This window comes from Rhinoderma darwinii, chromosome 2 (assembly GCF_050947455.1).
Source record: "Rhinoderma darwinii isolate aRhiDar2 chromosome 2, aRhiDar2.hap1, whole genome shotgun sequence".
Lineage (NCBI taxonomy): Eukaryota > Metazoa > Chordata > Amphibia > Anura > Rhinodermatidae > Rhinoderma > Rhinoderma darwinii.
The window spans coordinates 246,296,611-246,318,764 of NC_134688.1; the positions used below are offsets into that span (position 1 = coordinate 246,296,611).

Sequence of the window (22,154 nt, forward strand, 5' to 3'; positions counted from 1 at the left end):
TATTGTGGGAAGCTCATAAAGCCACACTACGAGGTGCCCTTATTCGTTTAGGGTCCATTAAAAAAAACCCTAGAGAACGGAAAATTGCAGATTTATAAAAAACCTTAAAACAACAAGAACAAGTATGGAAACACAACCCCTCGCACACTAACAAAAATTCTATGGACGCTACTAAATTAGAATTGAATCTTCTCTTGACAGAGCAGGTTGAAAGAAAACTTAGATGGTCTAAACAACATTATTATTCTCAAAGCAACAAACCAGGTAAACTCCTGGCCCATCAATTGAGGGTTCCTGTCTCACGAGAAGAGGCTATTAGGTTGCAGACCAACACGGGCACTATAACAGCTGATCCTAGTAAAATTACCTCTCTATTTCAAAACTTCCTCTCCTCCACCATTTGACTCCTTGACGGCGGAACGCCTATTTGCCAACCTGACTTTTCAGGAGATTTCGCCTTCCAACATTGACACCTTGGAGGCCGAGATCTCTGAATCAGAGGTTCAGGAAGCCATCAAGAACTTAAAACCCACCAAATCTCCTGGTCCAGATGGTTTCTCCCCATTATATTACAAAAAACTTTCCAACTTATTAACTCCATATTTAACCCAACTCTTTAACGCCCTTAGATCTGGCACTACCCCTCTTCCACCCACTCTTCACGCCCATATAGCAATGATTTCCAAACCCCAAAAAGACTCCCTCCAAATTTCCAATTACAGGCCAATATCCCTATTAAATACCGACAAACTCCTGGTCAAAATTTTAGCGACCCGGATTAACCGCTTCCTTGACGCGATTATCCATGGGGACCAGACTGGCTTTGTCCAGGGCAGACAGACTAGCGACTGCACCAAACGAGTTATATCCTTGATCCATATGGCTCGTACAAGAAATGTGGCTTCGATGCTCCTGTCGCTTGATATACAAAAGGCCTTCGATACGGTTTCCTGGTCCTACATGGATTTCGCCTTGGGGAAGTGGGGTTTCCAACGCCCCTTTATGTCCTGGGTGCATGCCCTCTATTCTACTCCTACAGCCAAAGTTTGTTATGCTGGTTATCATTCTGATCCTTTTAATATCGAACGAGGCACGAGACAGGGATGCCCTCTCTCTCCCATCTTATTCATCCTGGCTCTTGAGCTCCTGGCTATGATGATTCGCCAAAATCCGAATATTAGGGGATTGGAGCTAGCGGGCATGCACCATAAATTATCCCTTTTTGCTGATGACCTGCTGATACTACTCAACCCAATATTTCCCGTCGCAACCTACTGAACACTCTATCCGATTTTGCCTCAATATCTGGCCTCACTATAAACCCCTCAAAATATGTAGCATTAAATATTAATCTTCCCTCTGAAGCCATGCATTCCCTTCGTAGTCACTTCCCCTTTCAATGGGCTAAACAATCACTGGAATACCTGGGCATTCACCTCACTCCTTCCTACGACCAGCTACACTACCGTTCAAAAAGTTTAGGGTCACTTAGAAATGTCCTTATTTTTGCAAGAAAAGCACAGTTTTTTTCAATGAAGATAACATTAAATTAATCAGAAATACACTTTATACATTGTTAATGTGCTAAATTACTATTCTAGCTGCGAACGTCTGATTTTTAATGCAATATCTACATAGGTGTATAGAGGCCCATTTCCAGCAACCATCACTCCAGTGTTCTAATGGTACATTGTGTTTGTTAACTGTGTTAGAAGGCTAATGGATGATTAGAAAACACTTGAAAACCCTTATGCAATTATGTTAGCACCGCTGTAAACAGTTTTGCTGTTTAGAGAAGCTATAAAAGTGACCTTCCTTTGAGCTAGTTGAGAATCTGGAGCATTCCATTTGTGGGTTCGATTAAACTCTCAAAATGGCTAGAAAAAGAGAGCTTTCATGTGAAACTCGACAGTCTATTCTTGTTCTTAGAAATGAAGGCTATTCCATGAGAGAAATTGCAAAGAAACGGAACATTCCCTACAACGGTGTGTACTACTCCCTTCAGAGGACAGCACAAACAGGCTCTAACCACAGTAGAAAGAGAAGTGGGAGCCCTGCTGCACAACTGAGCAACAAGACAAGTACATTAGAGTCTATAGTTTGAGAAATGGACGCCTCATAGGTCCTCAACTGGCAGCTTCATTAAATAGTACCCGCAAAACGCCAGTGTCAACGTCTACAGTGAAGAGGCGACTCCGGGATGCTGGCCTTCAGGGAAGAGCGGCAAAGAAAAAGCCATATCTGAGACTGGCTAATAAAAGGACAAGATTAATATGGGCAAACGCACACAGACATTGGACAGAGGAAGATTGGAAAAAAGTGTTATGGACAGACGAATCGAAGTTTGAGGTGTTTGGATCACACAGAAGAACATTTGTGAGACGCAGAACAACTGAAAAGATGCTGGAAAAGTGCCTGACGCCATCTGTCAAGCATGGTGGAGGTAATGTGATGGTCTGGGGTTGCTTTGGTGATGGTAAAGTGGGAGATTTGTACAAGGTAAAAGGGATTTTGAATAAGGAAGGCTATCACTCCATTTTGCAACGCCATGCCATACCCTGTGGACAGCGCTTGATTGGAGCCAATTTCATCCTACAACAGGACAATGACCCAGAGCACACCTCCAAATTATGCAAGAACTATTTAGGGAAGAAGCAGGCAGCTGGTATTCTATCTGTAATGGAGTGGCCAGCGCAGTCACCAGATCTCAACCCCATAGAGCAGTTGTGGGAGCAGCTTGACCGTATGGTACGCAAGAAGTGCCCATCAAGCCAATCCAACTTGTGGAAGGGGCTTCTGGAAGCATGGGGTGAAATTTCTCCAGATTACCTCGGCAAATTAACAGCTAGAATGCCAAAGGTCTGCAATGCTGTAATTGCTGCAAATGGAGCATTCTTTGACGAAAAAAAGTTTGAAGGAGAAAATTATTATTTCAAATAAAAATCATTATTTCTAACCTTGTCAACGTCTTGACTATATTTTCTAGTCATTTTGCAACTCATTTGATAAATATAAGTGTGAGTTTTCATGGAAAACACAAAATTGTCTGGGTGACCCCAAACTTTTGAACGGTACTGTATATTATGCCAATTACCTTTCCCTTATCCGTAATCTTACCTTCTCTCTGGCATCATGGCAATCTACATATCTTTCTCGGATTGGACGCATACATGCGGTTAAAATTACTATACTTTCCAAACTTTTATACCTGTTCCAAACCCTGCCAATTAAGGTCCCACCACACATATTAGGTCTCCTTCAAAATCATATTTTTTCATTTATTTGGCGTGGCATGCATCCTAGGATATCCAGGTCAACCCTATACTCGTTGAAACAGGACGAGGGTTTAAGTGTTCCAAATATTTCTAAGTATTACCAAGCTGCTATTATAACACCCTTGACTAGATTACACGTGATCGCAAACATGCCTCTATGGGTGTACCTGGATATTCCGGATGTATGGCCCACCACCATCCGATCTTTGCCATGGATGCCCCCTACGCTCTAATCTTCTTACCCCCTACCTCACACATATTTTATCGGTTTGGGACAATATCAAATATTCTAGCAGATTAATCTCTCCCCAGCTACCCCTTATGGCATAACCCTCTGTTTTCCCCAAGAGCAGATAATTATCAGGCCTTTAAATGGTGGTGGTCTCATGGTATACTTCGGGTTCACCACCTTCTCGGATTCTCTCGTTCTGTGATCTTGAGACCTCTAAACAGGCTCCCAGTGTGAAGTTGTTTTGCTATCTACAGCTCAAGAACTGGATTAATTCTCTCCTCAGCAACAAAGCTGAATCTGATTCTTATTCTCAGCTCGAGAGAATCTGTGAAACATGTCCAACCTCTAGAGGTGTAATAGCCATATTATACAAATGGCTCCTCTGTAATCCAACCCCAACTACTCATACATATGTTGATAGATGGCAACGGGATTTGGGGACAACGATGGAACCAGCGGTTTTGTGTGTTATTTGGTGCAGTTTCACATTGCTCCATTAACATGACTATTATGGAGTCTGCCTATAAAGTCATGATGCGATGGTACTTAGTCCCTAGCCGAATTGCACATACCTTTCCTACTTATTCTGCCTCCTGCTTCCGTGGTTGCCTCTCACCCGGCGACATGCTCCACATATGGTGGTCCTGTCCTAAGCTCACTAGATTCTGTAGCAAAGTATTTGGCCTCATCCAGAGCCTATTTGGTATCATTCTTCGCAAGGACCCCAAGTTAGCGCTCCTTCACCTCAAACCCCCCGAGCTTACTCATGCACAATTTCAGCTACTTTCCTACATTCCCAATGGATCAAATATTTATTAATGAAAAGCTCACCAGCATTTTACTCGACAGACAAGATTGTTAGGTTTGAGAAACTTTGGCAGCCCTGGATCAGTTACGCCTACCCTCATGTACCCACCAGCACGTTTACTGTATTGTAATGTTTTTCTAAACCTCTGACCGACCCGTACCTATACCCCTTCCGGCTTCCCTTCCCCCCTACCCCTCCCTTTTTTATTTTTTATTTATTTCTTTTTTTTTCTCTTCCTTTATTACTTATAGTTATTATTTGTTATTATTTGTCTTGCTGACTCCTGTTTCGATTCTGTGCTGTATCATATGATGTTTGTTACTTATTAATCTTTTGCGTAAAAGGTTTGCATTTATCTATTTTTTTATTGTAAAATCTCAATAAAACTTGAAATCAAAACCTTCTGTGTTACAGAAAAAAACGTGTTACAAATGAATTTCGGCAAAAAAAATGAAATCTGTAAGTTTCCCCTCTACTTTGCTTTATTTCCTATGAAACGCCTAAAGGGTTAAGAAACTTTCTGAATGCTGTTTTGAATACTTTGAGGGTGCAGTTTTTAAAATGGGGTGATTTCTACTATATAAGGCCTTCAAAACCACTTCAGAACTGAACTGGTCCCTGTAAAAACATCCTTTTGAAATTTTCTTGAAAATGTGAGAAATTGCTGCTAAAGTTCTAAACCTTGTAACGTCCTAGAAAAATAAAAGGACGTTCGAAAAACTATGCAAACATAAAGAAAACATATGGGAAATGTTAACTAGTGACTATTTTGTGTGGCATTATTATCTGTTTTACAAGCAGGTTCATTTAAATTTAGAAAAATGCACATTTTTGCAAATTTCCTCAAAATTTTGGTGTTTTTCACTAATAAATATTACATTTATCGACCAAACTTTCCACTAACATGAAGTACAATATGTCACGAGAAAACAATCTCATATTCGCTTGGATAGGCAAAAGCATTCCAAAGTTATTACCACATAAAGTGACACGTCAGATTTGAAAAAAATCGGCTGTGCCACAAGGCCAAAACAGGCTGCTTCTTGAAGTGGTTAAACTTCAGTGATATCAATCTGTCCAGTTAGGAAGCATAAGCAATTTCAATCTTACCTGCTTTGGTTCTAATAAAAATGTCAACAGTTGCACTGGAGAGGCATTAGCAAGACAACAAATCCCCAAAAAGGGAATGGTTTTGCGGGTGGTGGCCACAGAGAATTTCTCTCTCCTTAACCTTCCTGCCTTATTCTTCTCTAGTTTTGAATTTTTCTAGTGGTATGGTATAGTGTACCAACCTATGTAGCACAGGTAGTCCAGCTCCTCCAGGGTGGCACATCCATACGTGCTGTCACAAGGTTTTTTGTGTCTCCCAGCACAGTCTCAAGGCGAGGAGCAGATACCAGGACACAGGTTGTTACACGACAAGAGCCAGACAGGGCCATAGAAAGGGCATCAACCCATCAGCAGGACAAGTATCTACTCCTTAGTGCAAGGAGGAACAGGAGGAGCACTGTCAGAGCCCTACAAAATGACCTCCAGCAGACTACTGGTGTGCATTTTTCTGGCCAAACTTGTACATGTGACAGACGTAAAAGAGTCTGGAAACGCTGTGGTAACTATTATGCTGCCAGCAGCATCATCCAGCATGACCGGTTTGGCGGTGGGTTAGTGATGGTCTGGGGAGTCATATCCTTGGAGGGTCCCACTAATTTCCATGTGATAGCCAACGGTACTCTGACTGCTGTTAGGTACTGGTATGAAATCCTCAGAGCCATTGTCAGACCTTACGTTGATGCAGTGGGCCCTAGGTTCCTTCTGGTGCAGGACAATGCCAGCCTCATGTGGCCAGAGTGTATAGGCAGTTCATGAATGACGATGGCATTAATGAAATTATTGGCCGTCATGTTCCCCATACCTAAATACAATTGAGAACCTCAGGGACATTATGAATCAGTGCATCTGACACCGCCAAGTAGCACCACAGACTGTCGACAAGCTCGATCAGCAGCTGGTGTCAGCTATAAGTTACACCTGACAACCTGCTGTAATGGCGTGGACTGAAGCTAGCTCCGATCCCTGCCATTAACCCCTTAGATGCCGCGGTCAAAAGCGACCATGGCATCTAAAGGGTTTGTAGCTGATCAGCAGACCTGCGACGCGATCATGGGGTGCCGATGGCTGCAATGCCAATCGGAGGCCTAACACTGGCCTCATGGTCTACCGAGTATGGAAGTCTCCTAGGACCCGCCTGTAGGCGGGGTCTAAAATGCTTCTGGTGGCGACAAGAAGATGGCACGCGCTCAGAAGCTGAGCCCGCGTCATCAGCAATGAGTGTCAGCTATATTTTACAACTGACACCCTGTTGTAATGGTGGGGACTGGAGATAGCTCAGATCCCCGCCATTAACCTTTTAGGTGCCACAGTCAAAAGCAACCGCTACATCTAAGGGGTTTGTGACCGATCTGCAAACCTGTGAAAAGTTTGCGGGGTTAGCAATGGCTGCTATGGCCAAACAATGGCTTATTAATCTGCCAAGTATGAAAGCGGATTAGGCCCCGCTCAGAGGCAGAGCCGAATAGTCTTGCAGTCAGTGAAAGACTGACAGTTCTAATGCATTTCACTACTTAGGTAGTGCAATGTATTAGAAAAGAGATCAAACAGTTGGACCTTCAAGTCCCCTAGTGGGACTACAAAAGAAAATGAAAAAAAGTGTAAAAAAATTAATTAAAAGTTTCAAGTAATAGAATAAAAAAAAAAAAATAAATCACCCTTTCTCCCTTATCAAGCCCTTTATTATTGAAAAAGATGACAAAAATTAAATAAACCATACATAATTGGCATCCCTGTGTCTGTAACGGCCTGAACTATAAAAATATTATGTTATTTATCCCGTGCAAACGCTGTAAAAAACGAAACAAAAAAACTAAAAGGCAATGCCAGAATTGCTGTTTTTTTTGGTCACCTTGCCTTCCAAAAATTTAGCATAAAAAGTGATCAAAAAGTTGCATGTATCCAAAAATGGTACTAATAAAAACTATAGCTCATTTCGCAAAAAACCAGCCCTCATACAGCTCCGTAAACAAAAATGTTTTAAAAGTTATGGTTCTCAGAACATGGTGACAGAAAAAATATATTCTATTTACAAAGTAATTTTATTGTGAAAAAAGTTGTAAAACATAAAAAAGCAATATAAATTTCGTATCGCCAAAATCGTACTGTCTAGCAGAATAAAGTTAACAGGTCATTTATAACGCACGGTGAACGCTGTATAAAAAAAAATGCCAGAATTGCTTTTTTTTTTTTTTTTACATATGTCCTCACATTATAAACTAAAATACCAGTAAAACTCCCAAAAAAACTACTGCTACAAATAGAGTGTCACGTTGGGTATGTGGACCCACTGGGCCGTACCGCCTTGACGGTATGGCAGCTGGCCAACAGGACACAGTCTATAGTTCGTATAGTGTACCTGTGGTAGCTCAAACAGTAGCAAGACAGGCTCGGCTGGGACTAGGCAGCAGGCAGGTGCCAGGCGTGGAACACAGCACAGCACGACTTCAGCTCAACACGGCACGTGACCCGGATAGCGCGGGATACAGGTTACAGGAACGGGGAATACTGGGAACTGGAAAACACTTAGGAGACCATTTGCATAGACATACTAGGATAACGACAACAAGGCTCAGGCAAGATAGGAAGGGGCAGAACCCTACTTATAGTCCAGGGTGCTCTGGAAGCAATCAGCTCAATCTCACACCTGTGTGCGCTCCAAGGCTGACGGAGCTCGCGATCGCACCCTGGTGGTCACTGTAAAACAGGACGACCGCATGTGCATACATCTCTGGAGAGAAGGGCGTCGACCAGATGGAAGGAGTTCGTAGTCAGTGACCACAGATGTTACATGGAGCTCCCTCCCTTCTGAGACCTACACTGTTCCCAAACAGCAGTTTACTTCCACATATTTTGAATCGCCATATCCAGTGGCACAAGCTGGGTACAACATACTTGCCACTGAAAAGCCTATCTAGGGAAAAACGTAAATTTTTACTTTGCAACGTCCGCAGCGCATTCATTTATGGAAAAGACCTGTGGGGTCAAAATGCTCACTACACCCCTTAATAAATGCCTTGAGGGGTGTAGCTTCCAAAATGGGGTCCCTTCTCAGGGGTTTTGTAGCGCTGGCAGCTGCGGGTCTCTCACCCCAGCTGCCACCAGCTACCTGTCCTCAGCGTCAGTGTCTCTGCCCAGGGACGCCGGCGCGCTCTGCTCTTTCCTCTTCTCCCGGCCTATGCCCGTAGGGTGCGCACATCCCAGTTCTTAAAGGGACAGAGCGCACCAGGAATGTTGCCCCCAGCCTATCCCAGCACACCCTGGACTGTTTAAGGAATTCTGCCCACTTTCTCAATGCCTGAGCAATGAGTTCTAACCCAGAGTTAGTCTGTGAAGGTTCCATATCCATTTCTCTGTAATCTGTGTCCGTGACTTTCCAGTATCCGTGGCCAGTTTTGTATCCTGAGTCCAGTGTCCGTGACGAGTCCAGTGTCCGTGTCCAGTTCTACTTCCGATTATCAAGCATAAGCCAGCTTCCGATTATCCAGGACAAACCAGTTTCCGCTAATCCAGCACAAACCAGCTTCTGCTAATCCAACACAAGCTGGCTCCCAGCTATCCAGCACAAGCCTAACTCCAGTAATCTGGCACAAGCCTGCCATCAAGGTACCATCAACCAGTGACTGTCCTATACTTGTCTGGCCAGCAGCTACTCCGTTACAGCAGAGTAGCCCAATGGGTCCACCTTCCCAGTGGACGTGACAGGTTTATTTTATTATTTCACATCAGAGCCTTGCAATTGTGAACCAATGCTTTGTAAATTGCCAAATTAGGCCTCAATTTCGCATGGTGCTCTTGGACTCCTGAGCCCTGGCAAAAAATTAGGGCTACATGTGGGGTGTTTCTAAAATCGGGAAACACAGCATAATAATTACAGATCTGTCTTTTCATGGAATCTCAAGCTGGGTACAACATATTGGACATTGAAATGGCATATCTATGGAAAAATTGCCATTTCCACTCTGCAACATCAAATGCACACTAATTAAAAAAATTAAAAAAAAACAACAACTGTGGGGTTAACATGCTCACTACACACCTTGGTGTAGTTTTCAAAATTAGGTCACTTCTGGGGTATAGATTCCAAATTGAGGTCACTTCTGGGGGGGTTTGCACTGTTTTGGTCCCACAGAGGCTTTGCAAAGGCGACATGGCACCCAGAAAGAAATCCAGCAAAATCTGCACTCCAAAAGCCAAATGGCGCTCCTTTCCTTCTAAGACATACTGTGTGCCCGAACAGCAGTTTTTGACCACATATGGGCTATTGTCGTACTCGGGAGAAATTGCTTTACAAATGTTGGGGTTCTTTTTTTACTTTATTTGATGAGAAAATTAAAAATGTTGAGCTAAATCTATGTCTTATTGGAAAAAAAATACACAAAATTATTTTCACTGCCCAATTCTAATAAAATCCATGAAACCCCTGTGAGGTCAAAATGCTCACTACACCCAAAGATGAGCTCCGCAAGGGATGGGGTTTCCCAAATAGAATAACATTTTGGAAGTTTCCACTGTACTGGTACCTTAGGGGCTTTGCAAAAGTGACATGGAAACCAATCCAGCAAAATCTGCGCTCCAAAAGCCAAATGGCGCGCCTTCCCTTCTGTGTGCCCAAACAGCAGTTCATGACCACATATGGGGTATTTCCGTATCTTCGAAAAATTGCTTTACAAACGCTTTTTTTTTTTTTGTCCTTTATTTGTTGAGAAAAGGAAAAATTTTGACCTAAAGCTATGTCTTAATGAAGAGAAAAAACATCATTTTTTTATTTTCACTGCCCAATTCTAGTAAAATCTATGATACACTTGTGGGGTCAAAATGCTCAATATACACCTAGATGAGTTCCTCAAGGGGTGTGGTTTCCCAAATAGAGTAACTTTTTGGGTGTTTCCACTGTACTGGTACCTTAGGGGCTCCTCGAAAGCGACATGGTGCCGAGAAACTAAGAAGTTGCTTTACAAATATTGGGGGAATTTTTCTTCTTTATTCCTTATGGAAAGTATTTTTTTTTTTTTTTTTTAGCTAAAACGACATCTTATTGGAAAAAGTTAAAAAACTTACATTTTGATGTCCAAATTCTAATAAAATCTATGAAACACCTGTGGGGTCAAAATGTTCACTACAGCCCTAGATGAATTCCTTGAGGGGTGTAGTTTACAAAATTGGGACCTTTTTTGGGGTGTTTGTTTTGTTTTGGCACAACAAGACCTCTTCAAACCTGACATGGTGCCTAAAATATAATAATAAAAAGAAGGCCCCAAAATCCACTAGGTGATCCTTTGCTTCTTAGGCCTGTGTTTCAGTCCATTAGCACACTGGGACCACACGTGGGATATTTCTAAAAACGGCAGAATCTGGAAATGAATATTGATTTGTGTTACTCTGGTAAAACCTTCTGTGTTAGAGAAAAAAAAAACTTGATTAAAATGGAATTTCTGCAAAAAGAAATAAAGTTTGTAAATTTCACCTCCACATTGCTTTAATTCCTGTGAAATGCCTAAATGGTTAAGAAATGTTCTGAATGCTGTTTTGAATACTTTGAGGGGTGCAGTTTTTAAAATGGCGTGAATCATGGGGGTTTCTAATATATAGGCACTTCAAAGCCACTTCAGAATTTAACTGATCCCTAAAAAAAATTAGGCTTTTGAAATTTTATTGAAAGCCTTGTAACGTCCTAGAAAAATAAAAAAAATGTTCAAACAACGATGCCAACATAAAGTAGACTTATGGGAAATGTTAATTAGTAACTATTTTGTGTTGTATTACTATCTGTCTTAGAAGCACATACATTTAAATTTAGAAAAATGCACATTTCTGCTCATGTTCTCAAATTTTGGTGTTTTTCACAAATAATCGCTGAATGTATCGACCAAATTTTACCTTTGACATAAAGTACAATACGTCACGAGAAAACAATCTCAGAATTGCTGGGACAGGTAAAAGCATTCCACAGTTATTAACACATAAAGTGACACATGCCAAATTTGAAAAATGGGGCTCTGTCAGGAAGTTCAAAAGTGGCTGCAGTGGGAAGGGGTTAAAGCAGAAAAAAAAATAACTTTTTCTCCTACATGGACTCTAACTTTTCAAACAACTCATGCTAATCAATAGTACACCGGATATAAAAACAACTTTGTAATTTATCTACTGTTAAAATGTTGTTGTTTTATTCATGCAAATTCTGTCTGAAGTCACTGTCTCCCTTCCTGTAATCTACTGTCCATCCCCTGTTGTCAAGCATTGGCCGTCTATGGTTATAGACGGGCTGCAGAAGGTGGGGGTTTGTCTCTTCCTGGCTATAACTTTCTAAATAGAGGGGAGGGGAGGGAGCAGAGAGAGAGAGAGAGAGTGTCAGGCTGGGTTCACACGGGTGTGTTACGTCCGTAAAGGACGGAATGTATTTTGGCCGCAAGTCCCGGACCGAACACACTGCAAGGAGCCGGGCTCCTAGCATCATACTTATGTACGACGCGGTCATCAGGTTTTCAGTACGGGACAGTAGTTCCACGGAGAGACAGGGACTCCTAGCATCGTACATAACTATGATGCTAGGAGCCCGGCTCCCTGCAGTGTGATCGGTCCGGGACTTGCAGCCGAAATACGTTCTGTCCTTTACGGACGTAACATGCTCGTGTGAACCCAGCCTCACTCAGCAACACACTCTGCATGTAAGTCTATGGTGAAGGAAAGGTGAGCAGGGTGAGGAAGCAGGAGCAGAGAGATACACATAGAGGTGATGGTAAGCTTTCTGTCACCCCAGTGCTACATTCTCAGCTACACTACTCATTACTGCTGTAAAATCCCCACCATGCTGCTGTAGTTTCTTTATCTGGGATGGATAGAGATTGGAGAGCTGGATTCTCCTCTTCTCTGTGTGCTGTATATAGACGACATGATAGCTGTTAGGCTCCGCCCACTAGGTCAGAGACAACTGAGAATTAGAGAGTCTGCAGAGGGGAAAACTGCTAAAGAATGCAGAATACAAGTCATATAATGGCCAGAAATAGTTTTATTCCTCATGTACACACATACGACAGCTTATTCTGAAATGTCACCTGAAAAAGTTAGGTACACTTTAATCTACATTGGGAGATCGAAAGGGAAGGCTACATTAAGTAATACTCCAGGGAAAAATGATACACTGTGTTAGGTCTAGTGCAGGGCCTGATCAGGCAGTGCATGACATATCTTTGGTGTCCTATAAACTGTGCACTGCAATTTCAGACCCTGCACTGGACATAAAGTGTATCATTTTCTTCCTGGAGCGTTCCTTTAATTCTCATAAACTGTTTAGTGGAGAACAAAATGAAAAGGGAGGGAAAGTAAACTATGACAAGGGACGGGGTACTCAAAATCATAAAATAAAACAACTTTGTTTAGACCTTTGCAAAAAGGACACAGCTCTTCTTCCAGTAGAGAGAAATGGTTTGGTTTGCAGCCATAAAGATGAAGGTCAGCATTCTCTCTACCCATGTTCAACCCATGTATGTATATTATGAGATACAGTAAGGGAGATTTACTAAGCAAAATGCACCAAAATTCAGTCACATATTGAGCCATAACATGGAGAATATAGAGTACACCAAATGTATTATGTATTTTAGATTCTGTTACATCTACCTCAGCCGTTTTGAAAAGAGTCAATAGTAAATAGCGTTGTTTAAAAAAAAGTTTTTAAATAAACTACCCTATCAGGTTGCCCACAAGGCATAATATAGTGTGGCAAATTTACTAAGCTGTCTAAGATTTAGACAGCATAAACTTAGACCAGGCAGTCTGAAGATGCGCCAAAAAATATCACAGCTCACGTTGTATGATAAATTTGGCTATCCTGATAGACTTTTCTCTGTGTTATACCTACTCTTAGTTGGCTTAGTTTTCGTTTGGTGCACTTTGGCACATTTTAAGCCATGCCCCTTCTTACTAAGCCACGCCCCTTTTATAGGTACTAGTTTCTAGTGAGGCACAAACATCTGTTCTTAAAATAATCTAAATTGAAATGCGGGAAAATTTGGTGCTTTTTTTCTAAACATTTTGGACGCAGACACAGTAGTAAATCTGCTCCAGTGTATCAGTTTTGTCTAGAGTGTCACTTTAACTCCCCAAAGAGGACTTCTGTAGCTTTTATCCTGAACAGTCCATTTGTAACGGTCTACTATATTCTTTATTGTAATAAAACTCAAAATATAGGGAGGGAGATTTACTAAGAAAAATGTGGCAAAATTCTATGCTAAAGAGGTAGCATACATCAAATTTATTATGTGCAACTATTTTTGTTTATTTATTTTTTTATACCTCCTTTGACAGTTCTGAAAAGTTTCTAAAAAAAGGGTCGAGGCTAAGAGAAGTTGTAAATTGTGCCACGTTTATTAACAATACACAACATTTTTTTGATGCAAATTTTTTTAGTGCAGTCCAGCAATGTATTTGAGTAAAGAACAGAAAAGCCTTGAATTTGTGCTGTGGGACGCTCATTCCCAGGTAATCTTTTCAGAAGATCATGCATGGACAATAAAGCTATGTACACTTACATCGGAAGCTGTATAAGATTTGTCAATTCCGGCAGATTTGATGGCAAGAATAGCACTGCATGTAGCGATGTTCTTGATGTCAAAACTACAGAAAACGCAACAGAACCCCAAAAGACCCCGTTATGAGTCAATGGGGTCCATTGTATTTGTCTTACAATGGATCAGGAGATTGTGTTTAGATTGTGAATGTAGTCTTAGTTGCGCATTGGAATTCCTGACAGAAAATACAGAATGTTTAGTTTACTTCAGTCAAGAAGTTAGTTCAGTGACAGTTCAGGTTCACCAAATCTTCAAAGCCATTTTTATATTAAATCATTGGATTTGACAGGATTACCTTAGGGATCTCAGATTCTACACTGGACCCTACTGTAGATGTGTCATCCATTAGATCCTTGAAGATAGGCTATCCCCATGGTCCAGACCCTTTATGCGACAGGCATATTTTCAGATATGCTGGACTTCTGCCATATACTCGGATTTCAGGGATCCTATTGGTCCACAGTGTCCTCAATGACTACCCTATTTACTTGTTGTTCCGCCCCAATGCCTGCGTGTGGTATAAACAGGGATGATGGTTGGTATATACAGGGATGATGGTTGGTATATACATGGATGATAGGGATTATATACAGGGATGATGGCTAGTATATACAGGGATGATGGGGGTTATATACAGGGATGACACCTGGTATATATAGGTATGATGACCATTATATTCAGAGATTATGGGGGTCATATACAGGGTGGGTATGGTATATACACAGGATGATGGGTGTTATATACAGAGATGAATGGTGTTATACTCCGGATCATGCACACATCATCGCCACCTTCTCACCTCTCTGCTCCACAGTGCCTGCCGCATAAGCACCTTCAGAATATACCAGTCATCATTCTTGTATATAACCCCCTTCATCACTGTATATACCAATCATAATCCCTGTATTTAACCCCATCATCTAACAAGTAAATGGGGCGGGTATTAAGTACACTGTAGACCAATAGGATGCCTGAAATGCGGGAATATGGCAGAAGTCTAGTGGAATCTGAAAATATGCATGCAACATAGTGGTTCGTGGGCTTTAAGGAGACTCATCATGTAGGCCAAACAGTTTTTCAGGGTGGCTGAGGACTGACCAATATCTGACAAAAAGGGATTTTTTGGGCCAGTTTTCAGCTGATACCATGTATGTATGGCATGATTGGCTAATTATTCACCACTTTGCACGCATGAATTTTTTTTTTTTTTCCAGCACAATGATAACATGTCCATGATCTGTCTTGTTGCTGGTAGGATTATTTATATGAAGCATGCAACGTACTATTGATTAGAAGCATGATGGATGATTGTGTATGGTTAGCTTTAGGGTGGAAAGTAGCTATAATGAAACGGTTAGTTGTGGTAAAGTCCAGCTTGCTGTGTGGCACCTCATTTTAAGGATCGGAGCTGCATGACAGAGTATAATTTTAAAAACTACAAATATAGCTAGATTACTTTACAAATGATCATAGTCAAGAGCTCTCTAATAAGTCCTATTCAATAACTTACCAGAGGTCCTGTAAACCAAAGTAGAATCCTAAGTTCAAACACATTTTCACGGAATACTTCCTTGATCCTGTGTGAGAGGAGAGTACAGCGGCTACTTGACATGTTGACCAGATAAGATTTCCTAGGTCTCAATATCTTGGTCCAGAGAGCACAACTTATTTTACCATAGTAAATTATTCAGTCATTACGTTATTAAGATCATTCTGTTCCATAAGAGTTTCTATAATGACCAGTACTCAGAGAAAAAAACAATATAGGACAATGTAAATGCTTTGGGGTAGAGGGCGGGGAGGTTCAACAATTTTTTTGTCACCAGACTGGTTCATCTGCCTTTTCAGTGTAATGTACAAGGAACGAAAGTTACAATTTGGCTAGGCACGCATTATGAAGACTTGTCTAGTTATGTCACATATTTGATTCTTGTAACGTTTTGTGCCATTATTATAATTTCATGTAATTTTCAGTTTTATAAACTGACTTGTCAGCCATCAAGACACTCACTATCCCATCTACCGTAACTGTATGTTACTAATCAATTATTTATAAAAAAGAAATGTAGGAATAATACCTACCCAGCAAGTGTACTACTGGCACCAAGCATTACCTGTGTGCAATTGCAATACTGAGCAGCCATCCTCCAGAATGGTAGGTGTGCGAATGGCTGCTATAGTATGTTGTACCTCTTAGCTCACTCTCAAATATAAGCTGTGATCGCCGACTGGCACTTTAAAAAAAATAAAAAATAAAATGTTTGGGTTACACAAAGTGATTAATTTATGTTTATTATTTTCATTCAATTCATACAAATTCTATCAATTTCAAAGTTTTCTGAAAATGATACAATAAACTTTTTTTTAGATGGAGTTCACAGATTTTTTTTATTTTATAAAAACTAACAAGCACTGTTACAGAACAGTTCATTACATATTATTTAAATCAAGTCTCATTATGAATATATTTGTGAAACATTTTTGCCAATGTTTCTTTCTATCCTTTTTTACAACTCTCTAGGACCATCAACAATTTTTTTTTATTTTGCCTCTTTGCATTCCAATGGTCATGTAACTGTACGACGCTTTGTTTTTTTTGCGGCATGAGTTGTGCTGTATTTACATGCGGTTTTTGGTAGATATACATTAATGTTTCGTTACTTTTCATTTTGGGCAAAATGTAGAAAAAAAAGCAATTCCACCGGTTTTTTTTAATCATTATTGTCGTTGCCATGAAGCACATACACTATGCTGCGGCCAGATGTTAGTTTAACCTTTTTACTGCTAAGGACGCATTTCATACATCCTAGCAGGGAAAAACGTCAGTAGCCAAGCACATATTTGAAACGTCCCTCCTACAAATGTATCTAGCTGAGGCTACATCCGCGATCTTGGTCTTAGCACATTCTTGGCTTTACGTAGATGTACTGACGACAGCGTGAAGGGAGTGGAGAAAGATCTGTGATCCTCCTCATGTCCCTGTATTCCTTTGAAAACCACAGGAGGGATCACAAACCTTTGGTAGAGTGGAACATTGGTAGAGTGCCGATGTGTCCTCGCTCGTCCGACACGATGCAGGACCTGGGGCAGGAAGTGACGTCACAGCGTGATCTCTGGAGAACACGCTGTGTGTCTGTGAACTGCCAGAAGCTGGGTGTTAACGAAGAGAAGTGGATGATGCTGATTCGTCAGCATCATACACTTCCATTCACAACGCCCAGCTAGTAAAACAAGTAAAAACGCCCAGATGTACGCACACAATACACGCCCACTTGTACTTAACTTTAAACACGCCCAGTTGTACTTAAGAAAGGCTCATTTGCATAAATATAAAAATGCTCATAACTTGGCCAAAAATGCTAGTTTTTGAAAAAACAAAAACGTTACTGTAATCTACATTGCAGCGCCGATCTGCTGCAATACGAGATAGGGGTTTGAAAATCTGGTGACAGAGCCTCTTTAAGATCCTTATACCCACATTTTAATGTTGAGGTATCCTTGCTCCTCTTACCAGTCGACAGTAGCTGGTGACAGAACTATTTTTTTTTTAACAATGGTCTCCAGTTCTCAACCTTTCTGGAACAAGTGTATTAGCATGGGGTCTTTGTCCTTAAAGTGGCTCTGACACCAGATTACAAGGGCCCTATCTCCTACATAATCTGATCGGCGCTGTAATGTAGATAACAGTGATTTTTATTTTGAAAAACTATAATTTTTGAGCAAGTTATGAACTATTTTAGATTTATGCTAATTAGTTTCTTAATGCCCAACTGGGCGTTTTTTGAACTTTTGGCCAAGTGGGCGTTGTAAAGAGAAGTGTATGACACTGACCAATCAGCGTCATACACTTCTCTCCATTCATTTTTAGCTGTACTCGCAGCACAGCGTGATCTCGCGAGATCATGCTGTGCTGTCACATACTCCCACATTAACTTTACCGAAGTGTCTTGAGAGTGAATAGACATTGCCTCCAGCCAAGATGTGATGTCTATTCACACTCCCGACACTTTGGTAAAGTTTCTGTGGGACTTACTCACACAGCACAGCGTGATCTCGCGAGATCACGCTGTGCTGTGATTAAGTCCCACAGAAACTTTACCGAAGTGTCGGGAGTGTGAATAGACATATGTAGGAGATAGAGCACTTATAATCTGGTGACAGAGCCTCTTTAAGAGATGCTCTGATAGGATGGAGACAAACATTGTCACCCCCATGTACTACAAGCATTATTGACACCCAAATATGAAATCAAATAGCACAATACAATAAGTGCACAGATTATATACTGTACCTGTACTAAAAGTCTGCTAAGGGCATCCACTATACAGCCTCCAAAACAAGAGATGGAACATAATTGTGATGCATATTACCAAACACATTGCTTTCAGCCAGGTTTTACCTTACTTTGGCATAGTCACTATGGTCACAGTTTTATTTTCGTATGTGTCATTACTTGACATTGTAGGTCATTATAACTAATACAATAATTTGAAGGGGTTTTCCCATTTTAGACATTTATGGAATACCCAGACATATATCCAATAGATGTGGGTCCCACCTCTGGGACTTTTAGTAAAATATATTAATGAACAAATGTAGACAGCACCCCTATATAAGTGCAGAATGAGAAAACAAAAAACTATAGGCGTCATTCTGTGGCACTCCTAAAGTTGGCTTCCCTTTCTGTGGGAGACCTTTGGAGTAGTTAAGAAACTGGCGGTGCAGACCGTACAGATATATATTGAATTCCATTTTAAAATTATTGTATATTGTACACTGAAACAGTAGCATAAAATGTTACAGTATAGTGTCACACACTCGGATACTTAGAAAACTTACCTCATTGTCAACCACATCCATAAGTTGAGATACAGCTACTTTGTATCCTTTATATATATATATATATATATATATATATATATATATATAAAACAAATGTTTTCAAAGGTGTACATAGCCCTTAAACCTGAGACTATAATGTTGAGACCTGCTCTGACATCTGAAATCAAATCTCGGCCAGAATAGTTGAGGTTTAAGCAACCAAGTCATCCCATATGTATTCATGTAACGTGTAGTATGCATAGCACATGCAGTGTCAACAATAACCCAATCGATGACTATATTGGCTTGGTCCAGTCACAGGATGAATGAGAGGGTACAAGTCTAGTATGAGTCCTCGAAAACAATTTTCATGTTATTTGTCCATAGAAATAAGCTTTATATAGAAGTGCTTCAAATAGCTATTAGTAGACTCTACTTTGAAAGAGCTGATGAAATCATGATCCACAAGCCGTGCTCACGTTGTTTGCTTCAAGTATCCCACAACATCCAATCTCAACTTCTACTTGTAGATTAGTGGGCTGAAAAGAAGACATTGTCATTAGGTTACATTATATATATATATATTTTTTTTTTATATAGTTAATTTTTTAATTCTGTCTGAATGCACTAACGGCTGATGATAATGTGTAGTTTCACCAAACAATGATGACTTCCTTAAATCAAGATGAATAGCAAGATTAGCACATTCATAACAGAGCCATGACATTGGTGCCAAATCTGTTAACATTCCCAGAAGGACCACATTGACTTATAATGGGGTTTGTCAGGTTTCCGTTGGTATTTTTGATGAAAAGTGCTGCAGACTTCGCTACTCGTCATAAAAAACAACTGAAATCCTTGACAGAAAGCATAAAAGAAGTGTAAAGAGTGTAACCAAGCGTGAACAGCGCCATACAGGTTATCTGTAGTATATTGTTGGTATATATAGTTTTTGTTGTATGTTGGATGACTGCTTCGCCTCTTGCTCACGGCCTTGGATATGTACACCTTCTTAAGCGGGTTTGTTGTTTTCTTTTATAAAAAAGTGTGTCAGTGTGATTGGTGCAACTTTCTATTTATTTCTTATTAAAAATTATTTTTACTTTTTGAGATACAGCTGCTTTGTATTCTGTATACAGAGCAGCTGTATCTTGCACTGAATCCTGTATTCATCAGGTCAGCGGGACTGACTGGTTCAGTGACACCGTAGCATACAATGTTACAGTATAGCGTCACACGCCCCGATACATAGAAAGCTTACCTCATTGTCAACCACATCCATAAGTTGAGATACAGCTGCTTTGTATCCTGTATATAGAGCAGCTGTATCTAGCTCGGAAACCTGTATCTGTCAGATCAGCGGTACTGACGGGTTCAGCGGATCGCTTTTGAAGGTGTACACAGCCCTTAATAATTCTTATAGTACGGTATATGGAGAGGATTAGATTTCAAAAGTATCTTTTCATGTACCGAATAAGAATAGTATGTATGCGGTATATGTATAAAAACAAAAATCAGAAGCCCTAAATGTATTTTTTATTTACGTCTCTTCATCTGATATTTCTTTTACAATCACTCGATAAAAATTATTTTACTTTTAACGAACTGTGATGAACTGTGTGTTCTGAAACTTTTCTAACATAGCCAGCATTAATTTTTCCAGCAATTTGTGCTACAATAGCTCTTCAACGGAATTGAACGGCCTAGCTTTCGCTAACTATGTCCAACAATAGACCATGTTGTCGGTTTACCAGTTGTCCTTCCTTGGACAACTTTTGGTTGGTACTAACCACTGTATACCGGGTTCATCCCACACTGACCCAGTCATTTAGCCATTACAATGTGTCCATTGTCAAAGTCGCTCAGATCCTTACAGTTGCCCATTTTTCCTGCTTTCAACACTTTAACTGCAAGTACTGACGTTTTATTTGCTGCCTAATATATCACACCTCTTAGGGTATGTTCACACAGGCTATTTTCAGCCGTTTTTTGGGCTGTAAACGTCCCCAAAAACGACTGTAAAATCGGAAGCAGAACACCTACAAACATCTGCTTGTTGATTTCAATGGGAAATACGGCTTTCTGTTCCGAAGGGGCGTTATTTTTACGCCTCATTTTCAAATAACGGCCCGTAAAAAGAAGTGCATGTCACTTCTTGAGCCGTTTTTTAAGCTGTTTTTCATTGCCTCAATAGAAACAGAGATCCAAAAACGGGCGTGAAAAACGCTAGTTTGATTAAAAATCAGCTGAAAATCAGGAGCGGTTTTCCCTTGAAAACAGCTCCGTATTTTCTGCCGTATTTTGTTAACCATGTGAACATAGCCTTAACGGGTACTATTGTAACAAGATAATTATTATTATTCACTTCGCCTGTCAGTGTCTTTATTGTTATAGCTGAACAGTGTATTAAAAATGAAACAAATGCTAGTTATACAAACTGATAACCCACCTGTCGAGAAGATTTGACCAATGACACTAAACGATTCCCACTCTCCTTGTTCCGCTCATCTCGGTGTATCTGAATACGAGTGCTGGGCACAAAGCTCCATGAGCGGCCCAATGCAGGACGAAAACCAGTCGATCCATCTTTGGTAATGTGATTAGTTACCTAGGAAGCAAAAGCAACACATATCACAAGTGAACATCAGAAATATCACCACCGTTAAAGGAAACTTCTGGAAATAGAGTTTCCCATTGTAATGGCTCCATTTAGATAAATAATTCTTCCAAGTACCGCCATTTCTGAAAGTGCAAGTAAGTGACACCATTATATCTCTATGTACCTGAGAAGATAAGAAGACAGTTCCAGTAACTACACAGAAGGTGCGGAAAGAAAAATGGCTTTTGATCCCCAACGTTGCAGTGTGGATTATGAGGGGTACCCCCAAAAGCTGTGTTTTGGTACGTTATCTTACTGAGGGGTTATTTCATTTAGAGAAATGTAGTAATTAGGACTTTAAGAAAGTAGAATAATTACAGAGCTCTTACTAATGAAAAAAATATATATCATTTCAAACTTACTAGTACAACTAAGCTGAAATCATGAGCAAGTGTTTGTAGTTCCCTTGCCAGATACATCATAACTGCCATTCCTACGAAAAAAATTGTAATACGGTTTTATTTTGGGGGGGGGTTTTCCAATTACAAACCTCATTCTCAATCTCGGAATGTAAACATAATTTAAAGTCACCTTCTGTCTGTTTGCCGCCCAACAGTGGGTATATCACAGAACACGCTGAATCAACAATCACAAGTTTCAGTGTCTCTCTAGATCTTAGTAGCTGAAAGATTTACAAAAAAATAAATTATTCATACACACATGGTGAAGCCTTCATAGGCTA

The 22,154-nt window shown here is 40.4% G+C and overlaps 2 protein-coding genes across 3 annotated transcripts in view; both read right to left on the bottom strand.

Moving 5' to 3' along the window:
- Positions 1-15,604, bottom strand: part of LOC142741800 (multidrug and toxin extrusion protein 1-like) — a 135,138-nt gene extending 119,534 nt beyond the window's left edge. Inside the window, exon 1 of the mRNA XM_075851132.1 lies at positions 15,503-15,604. Within this exon, the coding sequence (XP_075707247.1) occupies positions 15,503-15,604 (102 nt within the window). The remainder of the gene's footprint in view (positions 1-15,502) is intronic.
- A 2,432-nt stretch (positions 15,605-18,036) lies between these two features.
- The window catches only part of RAD51D (RAD51 paralog D), a 32,089-nt gene continuing 27,971 nt past the window's right edge, over positions 18,037-22,154 (bottom strand). The window contains exons 8-11 of one of the 2 annotated variants that reach the window (XM_075853010.1): positions 22,004-22,094; positions 21,835-21,905; positions 21,263-21,421; positions 18,037-19,352 (exon numbers count right to left, since the gene is read on the bottom strand). In XM_075853010.1, the coding sequence (XP_075709125.1) occupies positions 19,269-19,352; positions 21,263-21,421; positions 21,835-21,905; positions 22,004-22,094 (405 nt within the window). In that variant the 3' untranslated portion in view covers positions 18,037-19,268. The remainder of the gene's footprint in view (positions 19,353-21,262; positions 21,422-21,834; positions 21,906-22,003; positions 22,095-22,154) is intronic. The other variant, XM_075853009.1, reaches the window with a different exon arrangement.